Source organism: Euphorbia lathyris, chromosome 1 (assembly GCF_963576675.1).
Source record: "Euphorbia lathyris chromosome 1, ddEupLath1.1, whole genome shotgun sequence".
In the NCBI taxonomy this organism is placed as follows: Eukaryota; Viridiplantae; Streptophyta; class Magnoliopsida; order Malpighiales; family Euphorbiaceae; genus Euphorbia; species Euphorbia lathyris.
Genome location: NC_088910.1, coordinates 7,059,712 through 7,077,684, shown reverse-complemented (window position 1 = coordinate 7,077,684; position 17,973 = coordinate 7,059,712). Strand labels below are relative to the sequence as shown.

Genomic DNA, 17,973 nt, shown 5'->3' with positions numbered 1-17,973 from the left:
GGGGTTGGATGTTTGATGAAAGGTTCGGTGAAGATGAAAGCAGTTCCCTATCATTCATCTATCACTAACATACATGCATAAGCAATGGAATAGAAAGCTTCATCAAACACTTCATAAATTAGCATCATTCATTCATAAATAGAAATTAGAGAACTTACATAATCGGCCCCTACTGGCCGAACCTATTCAAAATGACTACTCACTCATGCTACTGAGTGAGCAGTCTGCTTCCATTCTACAGAGCTCCATCAATGGAGTCATCTTCCTTTAGAGCTCTTCTCTCTACCAACATGTCTATTTTTCAGTTCAACAAAAGATCCTCCTCTTCCTTTCCCCACTACGTCTATTTAAGGGAAAAGAAAAGGTTAACACGGTACATAAAGTATCCGAGAAAATATTACAAAATCAACCAAATTGTTCACAAATCCTAAAATGCTAAAAGTGGTTAAGATCCTTTTGACCCTTGAACACTCAAGGGTCGAACTTTCATTTCATCTTGCTACTTTTCTGCTCTTATCCGCCTTTCTGCCTGCTGCTCCTGTCGCACCTGCCTTCCGTCCTGTCGCTGTCCATCATCAGAAATTCCAGCGTTAGACCGCTGGGTCAAAGAATGGTTCAACTCCTCATGGTATGTGCAAAACAGGCTGCTTCCAAACTGTTCGACTTAATCTTTCCTTATCTGCACAAAAACACTTATAAGACCTTCTTTTTTGTAATTTAACCAAAAACACCCTTAATTCATTATATATAACATGTTAAATTGTAGTCAAATTCATGCCTAACAATACCCTTCGATGTCGGTAGAGGTTGGGAGATGAGTCACACGGAAGATGAAGTCCGGGGTGAGGCACTAGTTGAGATATGGGGAGAAGCTCTTGAGGAGATGACGAATCCGGCAATATGTGGAGTGGACTTCTTGAATTCATCTTGAACAACACCTTGGTTTGATTTGAGGGCTTGGGTCCGCTCAAAACGAGCATGTCTCATCAATACGTGGCAAGCAACTTGGGGTCAAGTTCTTTTTAAGAGAGAGTGTATGATGCGGGGCATCTCTTTGGAGGATCGGGTTCGGACAAGGGAAGTCGGAGGAAGAACCAAGCACGAGCAACAAGTGAGTAAAGAGGCTAAAACAGTGCCACACAGCAGCTCAGGCACGCTCTGCGTGAATGAAAGCACGCTCCGCGTGAAGGAAGGTTTGATCCAGAGAAAAGTCTAGCAGCCAATCCACGCTCCGCTTGGATTTGGGCACGCTCCGCTTAAGGGAAAGCATGCTCCGCGTGAATGAAGAATTGATCTGGAGAAAAGTCCAGAGAACAATCCACACAGAGCTTGGAATTAGGCACGCTCCGCGTGGACTCATTTTAATGAACTTGTTCCTTACTCCAGCTTCCTCCTTAATTACAATCCTGCCACTCCTTATTTACACCTTTGCCACTCCCTAATTACAACTCTATCACTCCTATATTTACACATATGCCACCTCCTTATTATTACCCAATTTTACCCCTAACCTTACTCTTTAATTAATTATGTAAGTTAGCCTTTTATGTAATTTTGTTTTAGAGTTTGAGATGGTATAAATACATCTCTTTCTTGTAATTGTTCCTTAACTTTTTATCAATCAATTTATCATCTTCTTTAAGAAGCTTGTTAAGGTTTTAAACCTTCAACAATGGGGATTTCATTATTCCTATGAATTTAGTCCATAAAATCGGGATTAACTCTTTCTAGTTTAGCTAGAGAAGAAATATCTTTGTTAGTTTACGATTAAAACTAACACGTCTCGAAACCGATCTATATCAGTGACAAAGAAATATAAGCACTCTAAAATCGTCTGGTCAACCACGAGCATTTGACTTAGCATTTCTAAACACATTATCTTTCTTTTAAGCTTTTAAATTCATTTTAAATGTTGATTTTATTTTTAAAAATCATGTTTATGTCATATTGCACAACAATATACACACCCAAAAAACAATACACATAAATAAACAACAAAATAATTAGGGTAAAGTAAAAAAAAAAACCTAGTGCTCTCACATTTTCCCAAACAAGTATTTGTTGAAATCTTTTTTGTTCATACGGGACTGATGTTTTTTTTTACCTGAATATGACTGGGGTTTTTCGTTTTTCGAAAAACAAGGATCTTAAAATTAAAATTAGTGTTGACGATCTCAAAATTATAAAATTATAAAATTTGGTGATATTCTAAGCAACTTTAATTTTGGTGAGGAGAGAGAAAGTGAATGTTTGGTGATATTCTAAGCAACTTTAATGATGATTTACGAAAATAAAAAATTTCGTCCATTAGAAAATGTGGTACTACTAAATAACTTTTAATTCCTGAAAATTTCAATTTTAAAACCGTTTACCGTGATTTTTATAGTGTTAGACTAAAAAATCACAATTTTTAGCAAAACGAAAACTTCTATTTCCGTTTGGATAAAACAAATTTAATATGTATGTGTTTAACAAAACATAAAAGCACATAGTTTTGTTTGAACCAAATAATTATAATCTCAACAGAAAAAATTAAATACAATTATATTCGGATTGTTCAACCTTCAAAATACCACGGATAATTATTATAAGATTTGAAAAACTCGAATTGAGAGCAAAAAAATAATTTAAATTGACAATGAAATAGAGAAAAATACAAGTAACTAGCATATTTTAAGGATTATGACTTCACATAAACCATCACATATAATATGGGTAAATTATATTTACGGCCACTAAACTATACCTATTTTAATATTATGACTATTGCTCAACGAGCCTGAGCCGAGCTTCGAGTTTGTTTTGAGTCCAAAATCCTCTTTTGGACTTGGTTCATTAAGAAAATTATCTAACCATGAATTGTTTGTGAGTAAATTGTTAATTATATTTGTGAAGTTTGCTCGCAAATAACTCTTTAATTGTGTACATAAACAAGCTCACAAGCAAAGTTCGTGAATAAATAAACAAGATGCTTACAAATAGTTCGTCTATTACTCATTTATTATGTTTATGAACGAACTCATCTAATAGCAAATGAAATAATATTAAGTTTAGATATTTGTGAACTAACACAAAACTATATAGTTTTCTACAAAACTAAAATTTGTTCATAAATGTTCTAATCGAGCCTGCTCGCGAGCTTTCGAGCCGAGCTTTGGCCTGCTCAAGCTTGGCTCGTTTACGAACCGAGCCAGTAAATCGTGTTCACAAGCGGCTCGTTTACAAATCGAGCAGAGTCGAACCGAGCTTTTATCGAGCCGATCACCGAGCCGCTCATGAGCGGCTCTGTTCATTTACAGCCCTATTAACGGCTATACTGAACTTTACATTTTTTAACACCGGTGACTACTTAATTTTAACTACCTCCTCAAAATGACCATTAACGACCTCAAAATGAAAATATTCAAAAATTAAAGTTGTTCAGAACAACATTTATCATGAAACCATATTTTTTATTTTCCAAAATCACTTTTTTAAACTTTTTTTCTCTAAAAATTCACTCAGTCTTCTATTACATTTTTCTCAGTCATCGAGTGAGTACGGTTCGATATAATTGAGATATTTGAAAATTTCAAGATTGTATTTAATAAAATTAACAAATACAATTCGGTTCCTAAACAAAAAGCCAATGGTTCAATCTAGTTCTGAATTTCTTTTTGGATATTGGATTTAGTTCTAAAATCTCCAACTTAGTAATATTAGAAATTTAAAAATCTCCAGATATGTATATAATTAAATCAAGTTACAATTCGGTTCGGTCATCAACAAAAAGTCAACAATTCAATTCAATTTTAAATCTTTCTATTCGGATATTCGGTCTGGTTCAAGAATCTCTAAGATTCATGCTCAGCCCTAAAGATATCCATTGATTTCAAATCGTGTTTTCACATAATCGAATATCCTCACGAACTTTTAAACCGTATCTCATCATATTCAAACTTAACTCGTTTATAAATCCAACCGAATATCATCAAACTTTTATAGAGTTACACTCCGAGCTCATTTAAAACACTAGTTTCCATTCCAGACTTCGTCCTCGATTTTATCTTTGTCCATCTTGTAGTATCTCACACAAATACACAACTAGCTGACTAATTTTGACTGAAGTCAATATTCTTTTTTATTTTATTTTATTGTTATTATTTCAGTAACAGTGTCTTAACTAGTTTGTCCTTATTTAAATCTAAAATGCCTATAATGCAATTAAATTATTATTTTCTAGCTGTCTACTATCCAATAAAAAATATTAAAATATATTAGCAATTCATCGATTTTGCCATCTTAAACGTGGCTAGCTAACTAATATTTGTCATTTTTGTAATAAAAAATTTAAAATATACCAAGTGTACATAGTGCACATTATTGGTTATTAAAATAAGATTTGTCCCCTACTTTTTTTTTTTTTTTTTTTTTTTGCATAATACCTATTTGGCTCCCTAAACTAAGACTTCAAAGTCAATTGGACCTTAAACTATCAAAATCATCAATCAAGTTTATAAATTAAGCAAAAATCATCAATTGAGCCTCTATGCTAACCAAAAATCATCAATTAAGGTCTTATCGAAATTCATTCGGTTGAACAGTTTCAGACTATATTCCCCAAACTCATTTTGAACCAACACAGAGATTATTATAGTCTATATCAAATAGTCACATTTTCTGATTTTAAGATAAGATAGGGACCTAATTGATAATTTTTACTTAGTTTAGGAACTTGATTGATGATTTTGATAGTTTGAGGCTTTAATTGATTTTGAAACTTTAGTTTAGGGACCAAAGGAGTGTAATGTTTTTTTTTAATAAACTGATTTACTTGGGATGTTGAGGGTGTTGGAATTCGAGTCCTGGACCCATGTTCTAATCAGATCCTTCACTAAAAGAAATAAAAAACTCATGATTTAATGACGGTTTTCTGCGTCTCTAAATGTTTACCTACGCATTTTTAAACGTCATTCCAAGTATCATGAAATTAGTGTTGTTAAATATTAGCGACACATAAATAGCATTTTTTTTTATAAAAATACTGTCAATATTGGCAGCGAAAATTTTTTTTAACAATAATATCATAAATGGTGCGGTTATACTCCAGTTGATCAATTTTATAACTGATTTTAATTATAATTACACTTAACTCACACGTATGTCATGCTATCATGCATTTGTAATAGATAAAATATACACGTAAAATTTTTAGAAAGTTCAAAAAAATATCTCGTGTAAATACGTCTTTGATCTTGTATAAAATATAATATGATTAACTTAACCTTTTAATATGTCATTATTTATTATTATTATTATTATTATTATGCGAATATAGATTTACTACTGATTAGTGATAACTATTCAAAACCAAGTGTATCTGGATCGTCTATCCCCGATTAATCTTCAAGTGTCTTATCCGTCCGACTAGTGTCTAGCGTTTTTAACAACCTTGATGCAAAGTAACGTGAACATAATAAGATTCATAATTGCATAGAGTATTTCGTTAATAATGACAAAAAAAATACCTAATTTTTAAATGCAAAAAATTATAATTGATCCGCCTTGAATATATTAAGCGTGAAAGTAATATTATAGATAAAATTGGTTTTACTGTGAATATTAAAATTATTTTTACAAATAAAAAACAAATACATTCCTTTGGAGCAGGTTATTGTTGAATGATACTTTGTTTTATTGTATTAAAAAAATATCCATCTATGTAATCTTAATTATTTATTCCTTGATAAGAAAATAATTGAATCTGAATTCTAGTTGTTTGGACTTATTAAGCTGTACAAAATGAGCATACAGTGTGAAACCAAATCAAATATTTGAATTTAATAATAAATATATAATTTTTTTATTAAACATTAGGCGGAAAAATAATTTGTTGCCAATGGGATGCCAACCGACAAAATTACCGACGCATATATCTTCTGTCGGTAAATTTATTTTTTCCTTATATGCTTCCTTGGAATTGAATCTCACACAATCCTCTCTAAAAAAACATGAAATTTACAAATTGGTCATTTGATTTGTTGGAATATTAACTCAAAAAGAAGAATTATGAAAATATTTTCCTAATTTTTTGGTATTTGTTTGCCTTAAAAATAAGTCAACGAAATTTTTTAGGTTAGTTATCAACAAAATTTATGAAAAAAGTAAGGAAAATGTTTCTCTTTTGATAAGAGTAAAACATTTTTCGTAATATTTTTGAACTATACTCTATAATTTTTTACCCTTTGAAAAATAATAGTAACTCACAATTTTTTCTCGTTTTTGGTATTGTACCCAAACACCAAAAAATATTTATTTTCCAACACAAAATGTTTCGTTGCCTATTATTTTCCACTCGTTGCTGTATATAGATTAGGATATGCAATGCAATATTATAAAATATTGTATAATAGAAGGGATGATTAAAAATAAACTGAATTGTTATTAGAAATTGAGATTATTAAATAAGTTTGAATATGATTTCTTTTGTAATTGTTTTTGTTTGTTATAATACATATTCCTCCTCTTCCGTGGATGCAGATATATTTAGTCAAACCACATAAATATTATGTTTTAAGTTCGCTTATAAATTTATTTTCGCTTATCAAACTTGTTTAATTGATACCTGATAAATTTCAATTCCTAACAACTATTATGATATTAGTATTAAAAAATATGTCATATTGTGTTTTTACGAGTAAATGACTATATAGTATTTAATCTTAAAGATTGAATTTAATAAGTCTAGATCTAACGGTGAATGGATAAATTTATTTGGCCATTAAAATAATTTGATTTGCTATCAAATTAAGATGTGACATAAACAAAGTTAATAAAATTAGTTTGTTACATTTGTGAAATATTATGTTTCAATGTATCGTAAAAAAAAAAAGTGCCGATTTAGTTTTCTATAGATATTTTAATTTTTTCCTTTTACTAATAAATATAAAATTATTTGTTGTTGTAGCAAGATGTTTGTTATTAACTGTTTAATTAAATTATTAGTGTTTTATCTGAATTGCTGTTTTTAATATGTAAAATGACAATATAAACAAAATATAATAAAAGAAAAAATGTATTACACAAATTAATACAAATAATCGAAATAAATAAATCAAAAATTTAAAATAAAATTTTATTTAACGAAGCAAAGCATTGTTCTTTCAGTAATGAGTAAAGGCTATGTTTACTTTGTTATTGACAAATTCAGTAATGATATTATTGAAACATAAATAATGTTAAAGAAGAAAGATGATGATGTTTTCTAAACTTAGCCAAACAATATATATTCTTTTTTTCGATTTAGTATTTCGAAATGGTGAAACAATTACCCCCTTAAAAACACAAATGTTGATCGTGTGAAACTATCACTTTCCTTGGTTCTCTCATTTGCGCTCCACATCTGTTTTTTTTTTTTGTAAATCTTGCGGATTTTCATCTGATCTATTTTGTTGTCTTTTTTTTTCCTAATTCCTTTTTGTTTCGAGTCTATATCGTTTTTTCTGAACAAGATTTGTATGTATAATTATTTTTATTTATACATTTTTTCGAATTTAGCAAGAAGAAAACTATTTTATATTGTCCGTAGATCACTAGATCTATGTGGTTCCAACTGAAAGGAGTCAGAATGTTTGGAAATTCGTTAATGATAAAAACTAGATTACAATACTTTTTTTTTGTGGATTGTGGATTTACGATAAATATGTTATTTTTTTTATATTGTAAGTGCATTTTTATGATTTTTTTTTCTTTATGTTATTTTATTCAACATTTTTAATGTTATAATTTTTTTTGGTTAATGGAACAATACAATTTTTCTACCTTAAAAAAAGAAACAAATTTTAATGTTTGAAAACAAAATTAGTTAACATCAATATATATTTTATTAAATAACAGAACCAAGACTTTAAGATTATTGATTGAATTTTTTAATTTACTAAAATATAAAAGACTTAATTTAATTCTTTACGATAAGATATCATATTTTTATAATTGCAAGATGTGAAATACTCTTTTTTCGTTTTCTTATTTATTCATGGGTAAATTTCAAATAAAACCCTTATAGTTTCACTAATTTTCAGATAAAGTACTGTGGTTTATTTTTTTATCAAAACGATGATTGATGTTTCGCACTTTTAATAAAACAATAACATTTTGAATTAACGCTATTAAAATCATCTTTAACGACCTGAAAATGAAAATTTTCAAAAATTAAAGTTGTTCAATATCATATTTACTATGGAACTACATTTTTTATTTTCGAAAATCAATTGTTTTTGGGAACTTTCTCTCTCTAAACATTAACTTTCTCTCTCTTTACCAAACATCATCTAAATAATCTCAAAATAAAAAAGTTGAAGAATTAAAGTTGCTTAGAATATTAATAGTTCTTAAAATATGTCATTTTTTAAGTCGTCAATAATGATTTTAATAGTATCAATCGAAAAAGTCTTTATTTTGCTAAAGTTGAAAACCTCATTTTGAAAAAAAAAAAAAAATCACAGTCCTTTATCTGAAAATTAGTGAAATCACAGGGGATTTTATTTAAAATTTACCCTTTATTTATTTTATATTTTATTCCTCTCACTCTCTTGTTATAAGCTTCCAAATCACTGACCAAGGAATATTAATAAAATGAAAAATAGAATCTCTAGTTAAAGTGACAATCTAGAAGTCAAATATTGGGAGCTGCACATGTGAGATTAAGATAACTTATTATAGGAAAAGAAATATTTTTATCCAAATTAATCTATTGGACAAATAATTTATTAGTCATATATTATTATGATATTATTATGGCATAATATCCAATTGATTCCTAAACTAAGACTTTAAACTCAATTAGGATCTTAAACTGTTAAAATCATCAATCAGGTCTATGAACTAACAAAAAATCATGAACTGAGTCCAAATTCTAAACAAAAATCTCCAATTGAAACCTCATGGAAAATCATTCGGTTGAACAATTTCAGACAATTTTCTCCAAACTTATTTTGAACCAACACATAAATTATTACACTCTATATGAAACAGTCACAGTTTCTGATTTTAGGATAAATTGAAGACTCAATTGATGATTTTTTATTAGTTCAGGGACCTGATTGATGATTTTGATAGTTTAAAATCTTAATTTACTTTAAAACTTTAGTTTCAGCATCCAAATGAGTGTAATGTCTGTTATTATCTAAACATTGTTTTTTTTTTTTTTAAACAAAATAGGTATTCATTCCTTAAACCGAATCAACAGAAATAGTCTCCTGCAATCAAACCGGAGCAGAAAAAGATACAAACTCGCTAACATTGAACAGGACATGTCGTGCAACAACATGAGCACCCCTGTTCGCTAAGCGTGGAGAAAAAGACGTCTTATAATCGTGTCGACTACTTAACAAAAACTTACAATCCTGGATAATTGACCCATAAACAGACAAGTCTGGATCGACAGGTTTGACACTATTAACCACAATCAAGGAATCACTTTCAAACATAACATTAATACAATTAAGATAAACACACCATTGCAAGGCATCTCGGAGGGCTAACGCTTCAGCCTCCCTAACATTGTTTAGTTTTTATATTTGTAAAAATATTTTAAAGTCCTAACGTTTAACTGTTTGGTCCAGATTTGATCAACAGTATATTAAATTTTTTTTTTTCCAAATATGGAGACTCACAGCCGCTGTGAAATCGGTTCGGTTTAAACCGCATACCGAACCGAACTGAGTGAATTCAGTTTTTTTGTTCGATTTTTTTAACAATTCGGTTCGGCATTGGTTTTAATTTTAAGTGTATTTCGGTATTCGGTTCGGTTCGGTTTAACAGAAAATGTAAAAAAAACGAACCGCACCGAATTACATGTATTTTACATTTATATATATATATATATACACATATATTTGATTATACAAGTTTAATTTTTTATTATTGTTGTTGAGATAATAACTCAATATAAATATATTTTGAAAATATTTCAATTTTCGTTGTTGTTGAGGTAAATTTAATAAGAAAATATAATAATTTTTATTTGTTATTTCTTATTTTTCACCTAATTCGGTTTGTTCAGTTTAAACCGAACCGAATCACATATGGTTCGGTTTTAATTCGGTTTTACCGAATATATTAATTTATCTTTGTAGGGTAAAATTATAATCAAACCTTGAATTACAGCGTAAATAATATTATAGCTTTTATCATAGCGTCACTAATATTATTATAATATAAAATGTACATCAACAAAATTTTATTAAAAGATTAAGGAAATTATAAAAGCAAAATATTAATTTCACTATAGTTTATGATAATATAGATTAAAAAATTAATAATATAGTTAAATTTGTCAATATCATCATTTAGTTATTTTTCATAAAGAGAGTTTAGTTGATTTCGACATAAATATTTGTGGTGTCAAATCATATTATAATTATGTTATCTAATCTATTATTTCACATCAGATATCACAAAAATGATATTCATATTAAATAGGTCGTATTAATCAGATTATTTATATATTATAAAATAACTAATTAAACTAAAAGTTTTTGGTTCAAAAAAAAAAATTAAACTAAAAGTTTAGCTAATAGTTGATGTTCTAATAATAATTTTTATATCATCATTAGAATAACTGCTTTCTCAGACCAAAAAAACCCACCGGCCATCCTTCTCCTCCCTTTCATCTCTTCGGTTTCTTTTTTTCTATTTGTCTTCAAGCCTTTCTCTCTTTTGTGGATCTATTTTAAGGAGGAAGAAGGAAATTCCTTCTTCCTCCTCTCAACGGGTTCGGTTTACTGTTTTTTATTGTATTTTCTTTAATCAGTGTTTATATATTTTCTTGGATTTCTTTTATCGGTTTGAATTGTATCTTCTCTCAATTATTCTGCTATTTATACCATTTTCGGATTTAGCAAGAGCAGAAACGATTTATTTTATACGTGGATCAATATATCTACGTGGTTGCAATAAAAGAAATGACTCAGATCTGAATGTTCGGAAGGGCCTAAATGATGAAGATTTGATTGGAGTTGCTTTTATGCGGATTTTGATTTCCATGCAGTATATGTATTTTTGTTTTTCTGTGTGTTTTATACCTTTTATGGCTTTTTATGCTCTTTGTAGTCGTTTTGGTCCCATTGTGGATTTTGTAAGGTTTTTTACCTTTTTCATTTCTTGTTGTAATTGTTGTTTTCGTATTTAATGAAGTTATAAGCATTTTCATCAAAAAAAAAAAAATAATTTTTATATTAATTTTTATTATATCTCCACACCCAAATATTCCAATAGATTTGCAGTGTGTATATATCACATGTTTATCTCAACATGTATTTTTAGTTTTATTAATTAAAGAGGTTCGGAATTCAAACTATTGATTTTTTTAATCTAAAAGGCTTTGATACCATATGATAGAACAAATTAAACTAAAAGATTAAACTAATAGTAACATCAAATAATAGTTTTTATATTAATATCTGACATATATATTGCGTTGCTTTATTAGAAATTGATAGGGGTAGTTAACATTACTAATTTAAAGATTTTTATGCCAAAAACCTGAAGTTTAGGTGTCATATTAATAGGCGCTAAAGATTAAATTTGACTCTATTATTTTCGAAAATGTACATATTTGACCATAACATATGAAATAGTACAAATTTATGTCTAACATTTCGAAGTAAAACCCAGACGTTATTGAAAATTTGAAAAAATAGGCATAACCGTTGTTGAACTGTTACATCAGACAATCCAAATATCAACAATAAATATATTAATTATATTCAAGATATATTTAGGGTATTAGACACATATTTACAAAACCGACGTGCTAAAATACAAACAACTAAGTTTGCTACATTTAAATTAATTACAATTCTTTTTTGTCAGTATCGAAAATGTTTTGATATAGATTAAAGTCGTCTGAGAGTTTTAATCTTAAACTCACAAAGAATACAATCTTCTCTAGCTAAACTAGAAGGTTGAATAAACCCAAGGATAGAAATCCAAAGCTCCAATGGAGGCTATAGTTTTTAATTCATCAAAAAGTTGGTCTTCATTACAAGGAGGGAGAATTTATACATTCTCCAAATTTAAAAATGAAATGTCTAAAAGCCCTCACTAGGGTTACAAGTGTAGTTAAACCTCTAGGAATTAAAGAGGGATGAAAAGTGATAAGGGTAATTCAGTAAACAAAAGGAAGGATTAAATAGTAAATTGATAAGTGGTCCTTCATAGTAATGGGGCACGCTCCGCGCATCCTCTTCACGCTCCGTGTAAGTGTGGCTTTGGACTTCACGGCTCTCGCTGGTGGCCTTCACGCTCCGCGCCTTTGGGAGCACGCTCCGTGTACCTGACCTCCTGGACCTAGTTCTCTTTGAGGGCTCGATCCACGCTCCGCGTGTTTGGTTGGCTGGCTGCCTCCTCCTTGGTTGGCTCTTCTTTGCCCTCACGAGCTTTGAAACCATGGCCCGCATCTTTTGGCTCCGGTTCCGCAGCTAAAAGAGGGATATCCTCATCATGTTTGCTAAGTTACTAATGTATTTACAAATAACCAATGAAAAGGGTAAGAAACTCCATTTTAGCGACAAACGTATTTTAAAGGTCGACACGACAGTCATCCATTCAAATTTTCCATTAAATAAGTAAAAGATTTTGAGATTAAAATAATAGTATTTGAGCACTATAAGAAAATGGACTAATCGGAATCCCGAGTAATCGGCAAAGCCGCTAAAGTAGCTAAAGTGGTTGATAAATCTTGTAAGTAATATGAGTCGTGTAGAAAATTCATCTATTTCAAATCTCGGAGTACAAATAAAAAAAAGGTATCTATAAGAGAAATTTGATCTTACTTGAAAACGTTAGAAGTAAATGTGTACCATTTCGTAAGTTACGGTTAAATTTTCGCTTTCCGAAAACCATAGGTCGAATTTGCCCCTTATCCCTACTATTAGTACCTATAATTCAAAGGGTCAAGAATGTAATTTACCCAATCTTACCCCAATCTCTACAATATATATTGCATTACTCCCCATAGCTAATTCCTTCTCCAAATCAATTCCAAAAATCACATACTAATCAAACAAATGGGTAACCAAAAAAAGGTCTGTGTAACTGGAGGTTCTAGTTACTTTGGTTCTTCCATTGTTAAGAAGCTTTTAGAGAAAGGCTACACAGTTCATGCTACCTTAAGAAACTTAGGTACTCTCTCTTTCTATTTTTGTTCTTCCTTTCTGATACAAATTAATTAAATTAGTTAATGGTAATTTGTTGAATTAATTTGCAGAGGATGAAGCCAAAGTGGGATTACTTAAATCACTACCAAATGCAGAGACTAATCTTGTTCTTTTTCAAGCTGATGTTTATAACAACTGTGAGTTTCAGCCTGCCATTGATGGTTGTGAAGTTGTTTTTCATCTTGCTACTCCTCTGCAACATGACCCCAATAGCACTCAGGTTTTATTATTATTATTTATTCTATTATTTTTCGGGAATTTCAATATTAATGTCATTTAGTGTTGTTTAAATAAATAATTTAAATCTATTGTCATCATGACATCAGTTTATATATATATATACCTGCTTTATTTGGCCGAATGGGAGCAATGCAGAATACTTATTTATTTAGAGAGCATCTTCTGTCTTAGTATACTCAACAAACTTTAATTGGGGACCATTAGTACCTAACGAGATTTAATTTAAATCGAGTAATCGGATAAATTATTAGAGATCATAAAAAACAAATGTTATTTATAGCTAGGAAGACAGTGTTATTGAATATAGTTATTTATCTCATCTATAATGCTAACTCGGACTTTAACAAGTATAGATAGATTAAACAACTAAATTCACGATCACAAAATTGTTCCATGTATAGAAAGAGATTTCAGATTCAAGTTTTACTAAATTCATGTATAGAAGGAGTGAGAAGTCTTAATAGTGACTAAATTCGATCATGATTATCTCATGACTATCCCCAAACTACTTATTACGGTTTTCATTTGAACAATTTTTCCCTTTTTATAATTTTTTTTCCAAACTGAATTTTCTTTTTGAGAGAATCGGCTAAAATTTGGCAGGTGCAAAATCTTACAATTCTTAATGACGAAAAATACTAAATTGTTCAATTTTTTATGACGAAAAATGTAAAACAATTCAATTTTTTGTGACGAAAAATGCAAAAAAGGTAAATTTTAATGTTTCCAACTCGTAATCATCCATTTTCGGAGTTCGGGTTGTTACACATCAATTATTTTCATAATTTCAATTATTATTGTTCGGATTTATAATTTTGGAGAGAGAATTTTCAGTTTTTGATCAAAATTATGAGAATGCAAAAAAGTCTAAATGGGGGTAATAACTGTTGGAGATGATTATTGTTAATTATCTCTTTACGTATCATCCGATACTAACAGATAACTATTATGCTTGTTTAGAATTATTTAACAATTAGTGTTTATGTTTATCTATATTACGTACGGTCAATTCTAGTTAAACTCTAACTCATGTAATCTACTATATATATATACAAGGCTCTATGATCAACCCTAATTGAAGGAAATTATTCATTAAACATTATATCTTTCTATCTTATCTTTGTAGTATATTCAACAGTAACTGTAAAAAAGGGACCGTATTTAACAACCCACAATATAGAGCTCTTGTTTTGACCATAAAAAAAAGGAAGTAGATCTTTATTTTTTTGACAATAAAAGGAAGTAGATCTAATTAGTATATTTAATCAAACCTCAAAGCTATTAGAATTAACAACAGAAAATGTTGACGCTAAATGCAATAAGTAATTTTGCTCTTTCAGAATTTGGGACTGATTTTGAATTAGTTGCGGATTCCACTCTGCGGTTGATGCTTGATAAAAAAAATAAGTAAATTTTAACATATTTGCGTACTTTGGACTCTCGTATAATTGTTTCAACCTCTGCCATTGATCTAATATGTATGTACATATGTTTTTATGTTCAAAAACAGTTTAAGGACCGTGTTGAATCAACGGTGGCAGCTACAAAAAGCGTCGTTGATTCGTGCATTAACTCCGGAAGTGTTAAGCGTCTTATCTACCCGGGCATCATTCTCGCAGTTTCGCCTTTAAACGAAGACGGAACTAGCTACGACAAACCTTGCGCGGACGAATCCTGCTGGACTCCTCTCGACATCTCCTATTCGTATGCCAATGAATTCACAATGGTATAAACATATAGCTAATTAATGGGTTAAATGCACTGTTAGTCACTGAATTTGAATGGTTGTCTCAAAATGGTCACTCAACTTCAATCAAAAAAATCGTTCAACTTTGAATTTTGTCTAGATAAAGACACTTTGGGGACATCAAGAGCACTAGTCAACTTTCAGTGATGATAGAAAAGACACGTGGCTTCTACCTAGATGACACGTGACTTCCACTTAGCTTATCGAAACGGCACGTGTCAGCTAAGTGACACCCGCATGTCATTTTGGTTAGTTAGGTAGCACCCACCTATCGTTTCGGTCCTCAGTGAAAGTTGACTAGAGTTTTATTTGCTCTTGAAGTCTTTATTTGCACGTTATATTTTTAGTGTTTTTATTTGCTCTTGAAGTCGCCGGAGTGATTTTTCTGAAACAAAAAATTGAATGATTTTATCGACATAAATTAAGTTGGAACGATTTTATTGGGACAAATCACCTACATGGCTGTCACCTAGCCGATCGGAACGACACATGTACTCTAGGTGGTAGCCACATATAATTTTGGTCAGTTAGGTGGCAATTATGTATCATTTCAGTCAGTAGTGAAAGTTGACTACTGCTACCTGATATTTTTGGCGTTTTCTTACTCTTAAAGTCGCCGAAGTGACTTTATTGAGACAAAATTGAAAGTTGAATGATTTTATTAACATAAATTGAAGTTGAGTGACCAGTTTGAGACAACCATAAAAGCTGAGTGACGTGCATTTAACCCGCTAACCAATCATAGCACGTAGATACACACATTGATTTGAATTCTGATTTTTTTTTTCTTCAATCATGAAGGATCATTTGAGAGCAAAAACTCTTGCAGAGAAGGAAGTTTTGAATGCACAAGATGATGATAAATTAGATGTAGTAACTCTTGCAGTTGGCTTAGTAGGAGGTGAAACAAGTCTTCCAAGTGTTCCATTAAGTCTTGATTTGATGATTTCACAAGTTAAAGGGAATGAATTTGGGTATAATGGAATGATGTTTATACAACAACTTCTGGGTTCTGTTCCTATTGTACACATTGATGATGTAAGTGAAGCACATATTTTTTGTATGGAAAATCCATCAGTTAAAGGTAGATTCATTTGTGCTGGTGCCACTCCAACTACTAAGGATTTATCAACATACCTCACTCAAAATTACCCTGAGTTCAAGATTGATGACAAGTAAGTTTTAATTTCTTCCTCCTATCTTTATTTTGTTTTGGAAAAAAATGAATTGCATGCGTTTTATGATGTTTTTGGCCTAATTAATTTGTTGCCTTGAACTCGGTTAAAAACATTAACGGTCTCCTGAAGTTTCAAAAGTATCATATGATCTCATATTCTTACCCACTTACATTTAATAATTTTCTATTTTTCATGGAATTTGGTGAATGCTGAAATGGGAGACACGGTCCACCACGTGTCAAAGTGTTTGCTATGTATCAAACAGAAAATCTCAAATAGATAAATAATTAGGACTTTTGAAAGTTTACGAGGTAGTTGAAGTTTTAGAGTTATTGGATATAATTGGACAAGAATATGGAGTTATTGAATGCAATTGAGTAAGAATAGGAGGTTATTGAATGTATTTGAAAAAAAAATATAGGATTATTGAATATAATTAGATAAGAATAAGAAGTCATTTGGAACATTTAAAAGTTCAGAGTGACCGTCGAAGTTTTGGAAGAAGTTTTGATTTTCTTTTTATTGCAAGAGAACCATGTGGTTTCCATAATCGTTAGCAAGAAAAAAAGTACTAAAATCATTTACAATGTCATTAAGTTAATACGTCATATCAGTAAATGTAAAAACATAATCATTGCCCCCACATTAATATAGTCAAACTTGTCAATTATGGCATCTTTGTGAAAAATAATTTATTAATCTCTATATTTTTACTTAACATACTGTATAGTCTTTATATTTTAATAATACATTATAAATTCTTAAATTTTGTTTTATTCTATAATTTAGTTTTTGAAATATTAGAATTATTAATCAGTTTAGTTTTTTTTATAAAGGACCAAATTATTGAATAAAACAAAAAAATGAAGGACCTTATAATATACTATTAAAATATAAAGATTATACAGTATATTAGATAATGTTGGGATTAACAAATTATTCAGATCTATAACATAATTTTTTATGGGTACTTTTCCTTTTTCTTTTTTATATAGTATTTGTAACTCTACTAATGAGTGAATTTTTTTAATTTTAGATTAATTGGAGAAGATGGAGAAAAAATTCACTTGGATACATCAAAATTGACAAATTTGGGCTTTGTTTATAAGTATGATATGAAGAAGATTTTAGATGAGAGCTTGGAATGTGCAAGGAGATTAGGCGCTCTTTAATTGGTTCAATCCTTATTATTTGGTTGCATCATGTTCAACTATGGCCAAGTTCAAGATCTTCTTATTGTTGTTCTTGTTTTCCTTGTTTGTCTTATTTTGTAATAAAATTATTTTGCATTAGTTGTGAGTTTTATTAACTCAAGTTTATATTTGAATGATATTTATGTTCTCAAAAAATTGAAATATAGTGTAATGGTAGATAATAACTTAAAGGTGTTACCTATTCCGTTAGGAACCATTGTTACTTAATAATTAACGGGTTAAAAAGTTGATTCCCGTAGGCCAGCTCACCGAGCTGGCCTCTGAGAAATAGATTTAACTTAATTAGGAGTAGATTTAACTCAATTCCGTTGTCATCCATTAGGCAAGGGATCAAATTGACATACTTCCTCCTATAAATGCGTTCAACAATTAGACTCTACGTGAATGATTGTCCG

The 17,973-nt window shown here is 30.0% G+C and overlaps 1 protein-coding gene across 1 annotated transcript; it reads left to right on the top strand.

Moving 5' to 3' along the window:
* Window positions 1–13,000: 13,000 nt before the first annotated feature.
* On the top strand, window positions 13,001–17,767 carry LOC136211123 (NADPH HC-toxin reductase 1-like). Its single transcript, XM_066002696.1, has 5 exons — window positions 13,001–13,164; window positions 13,250–13,419; window positions 14,950–15,165; window positions 15,988–16,361; window positions 17,401–17,767. The coding sequence occupies exons 1-5, from the start codon at window positions 13,050–13,052 to the stop codon at window positions 17,534–17,536; spliced, it is 1,011 nt and encodes a 336-aa protein (XP_065858768.1). The 5' UTR covers window positions 13,001–13,049; the 3' UTR covers window positions 17,537–17,767.
* The last annotated feature ends 206 nt before the right edge of the window (window positions 17,768–17,973 follow it).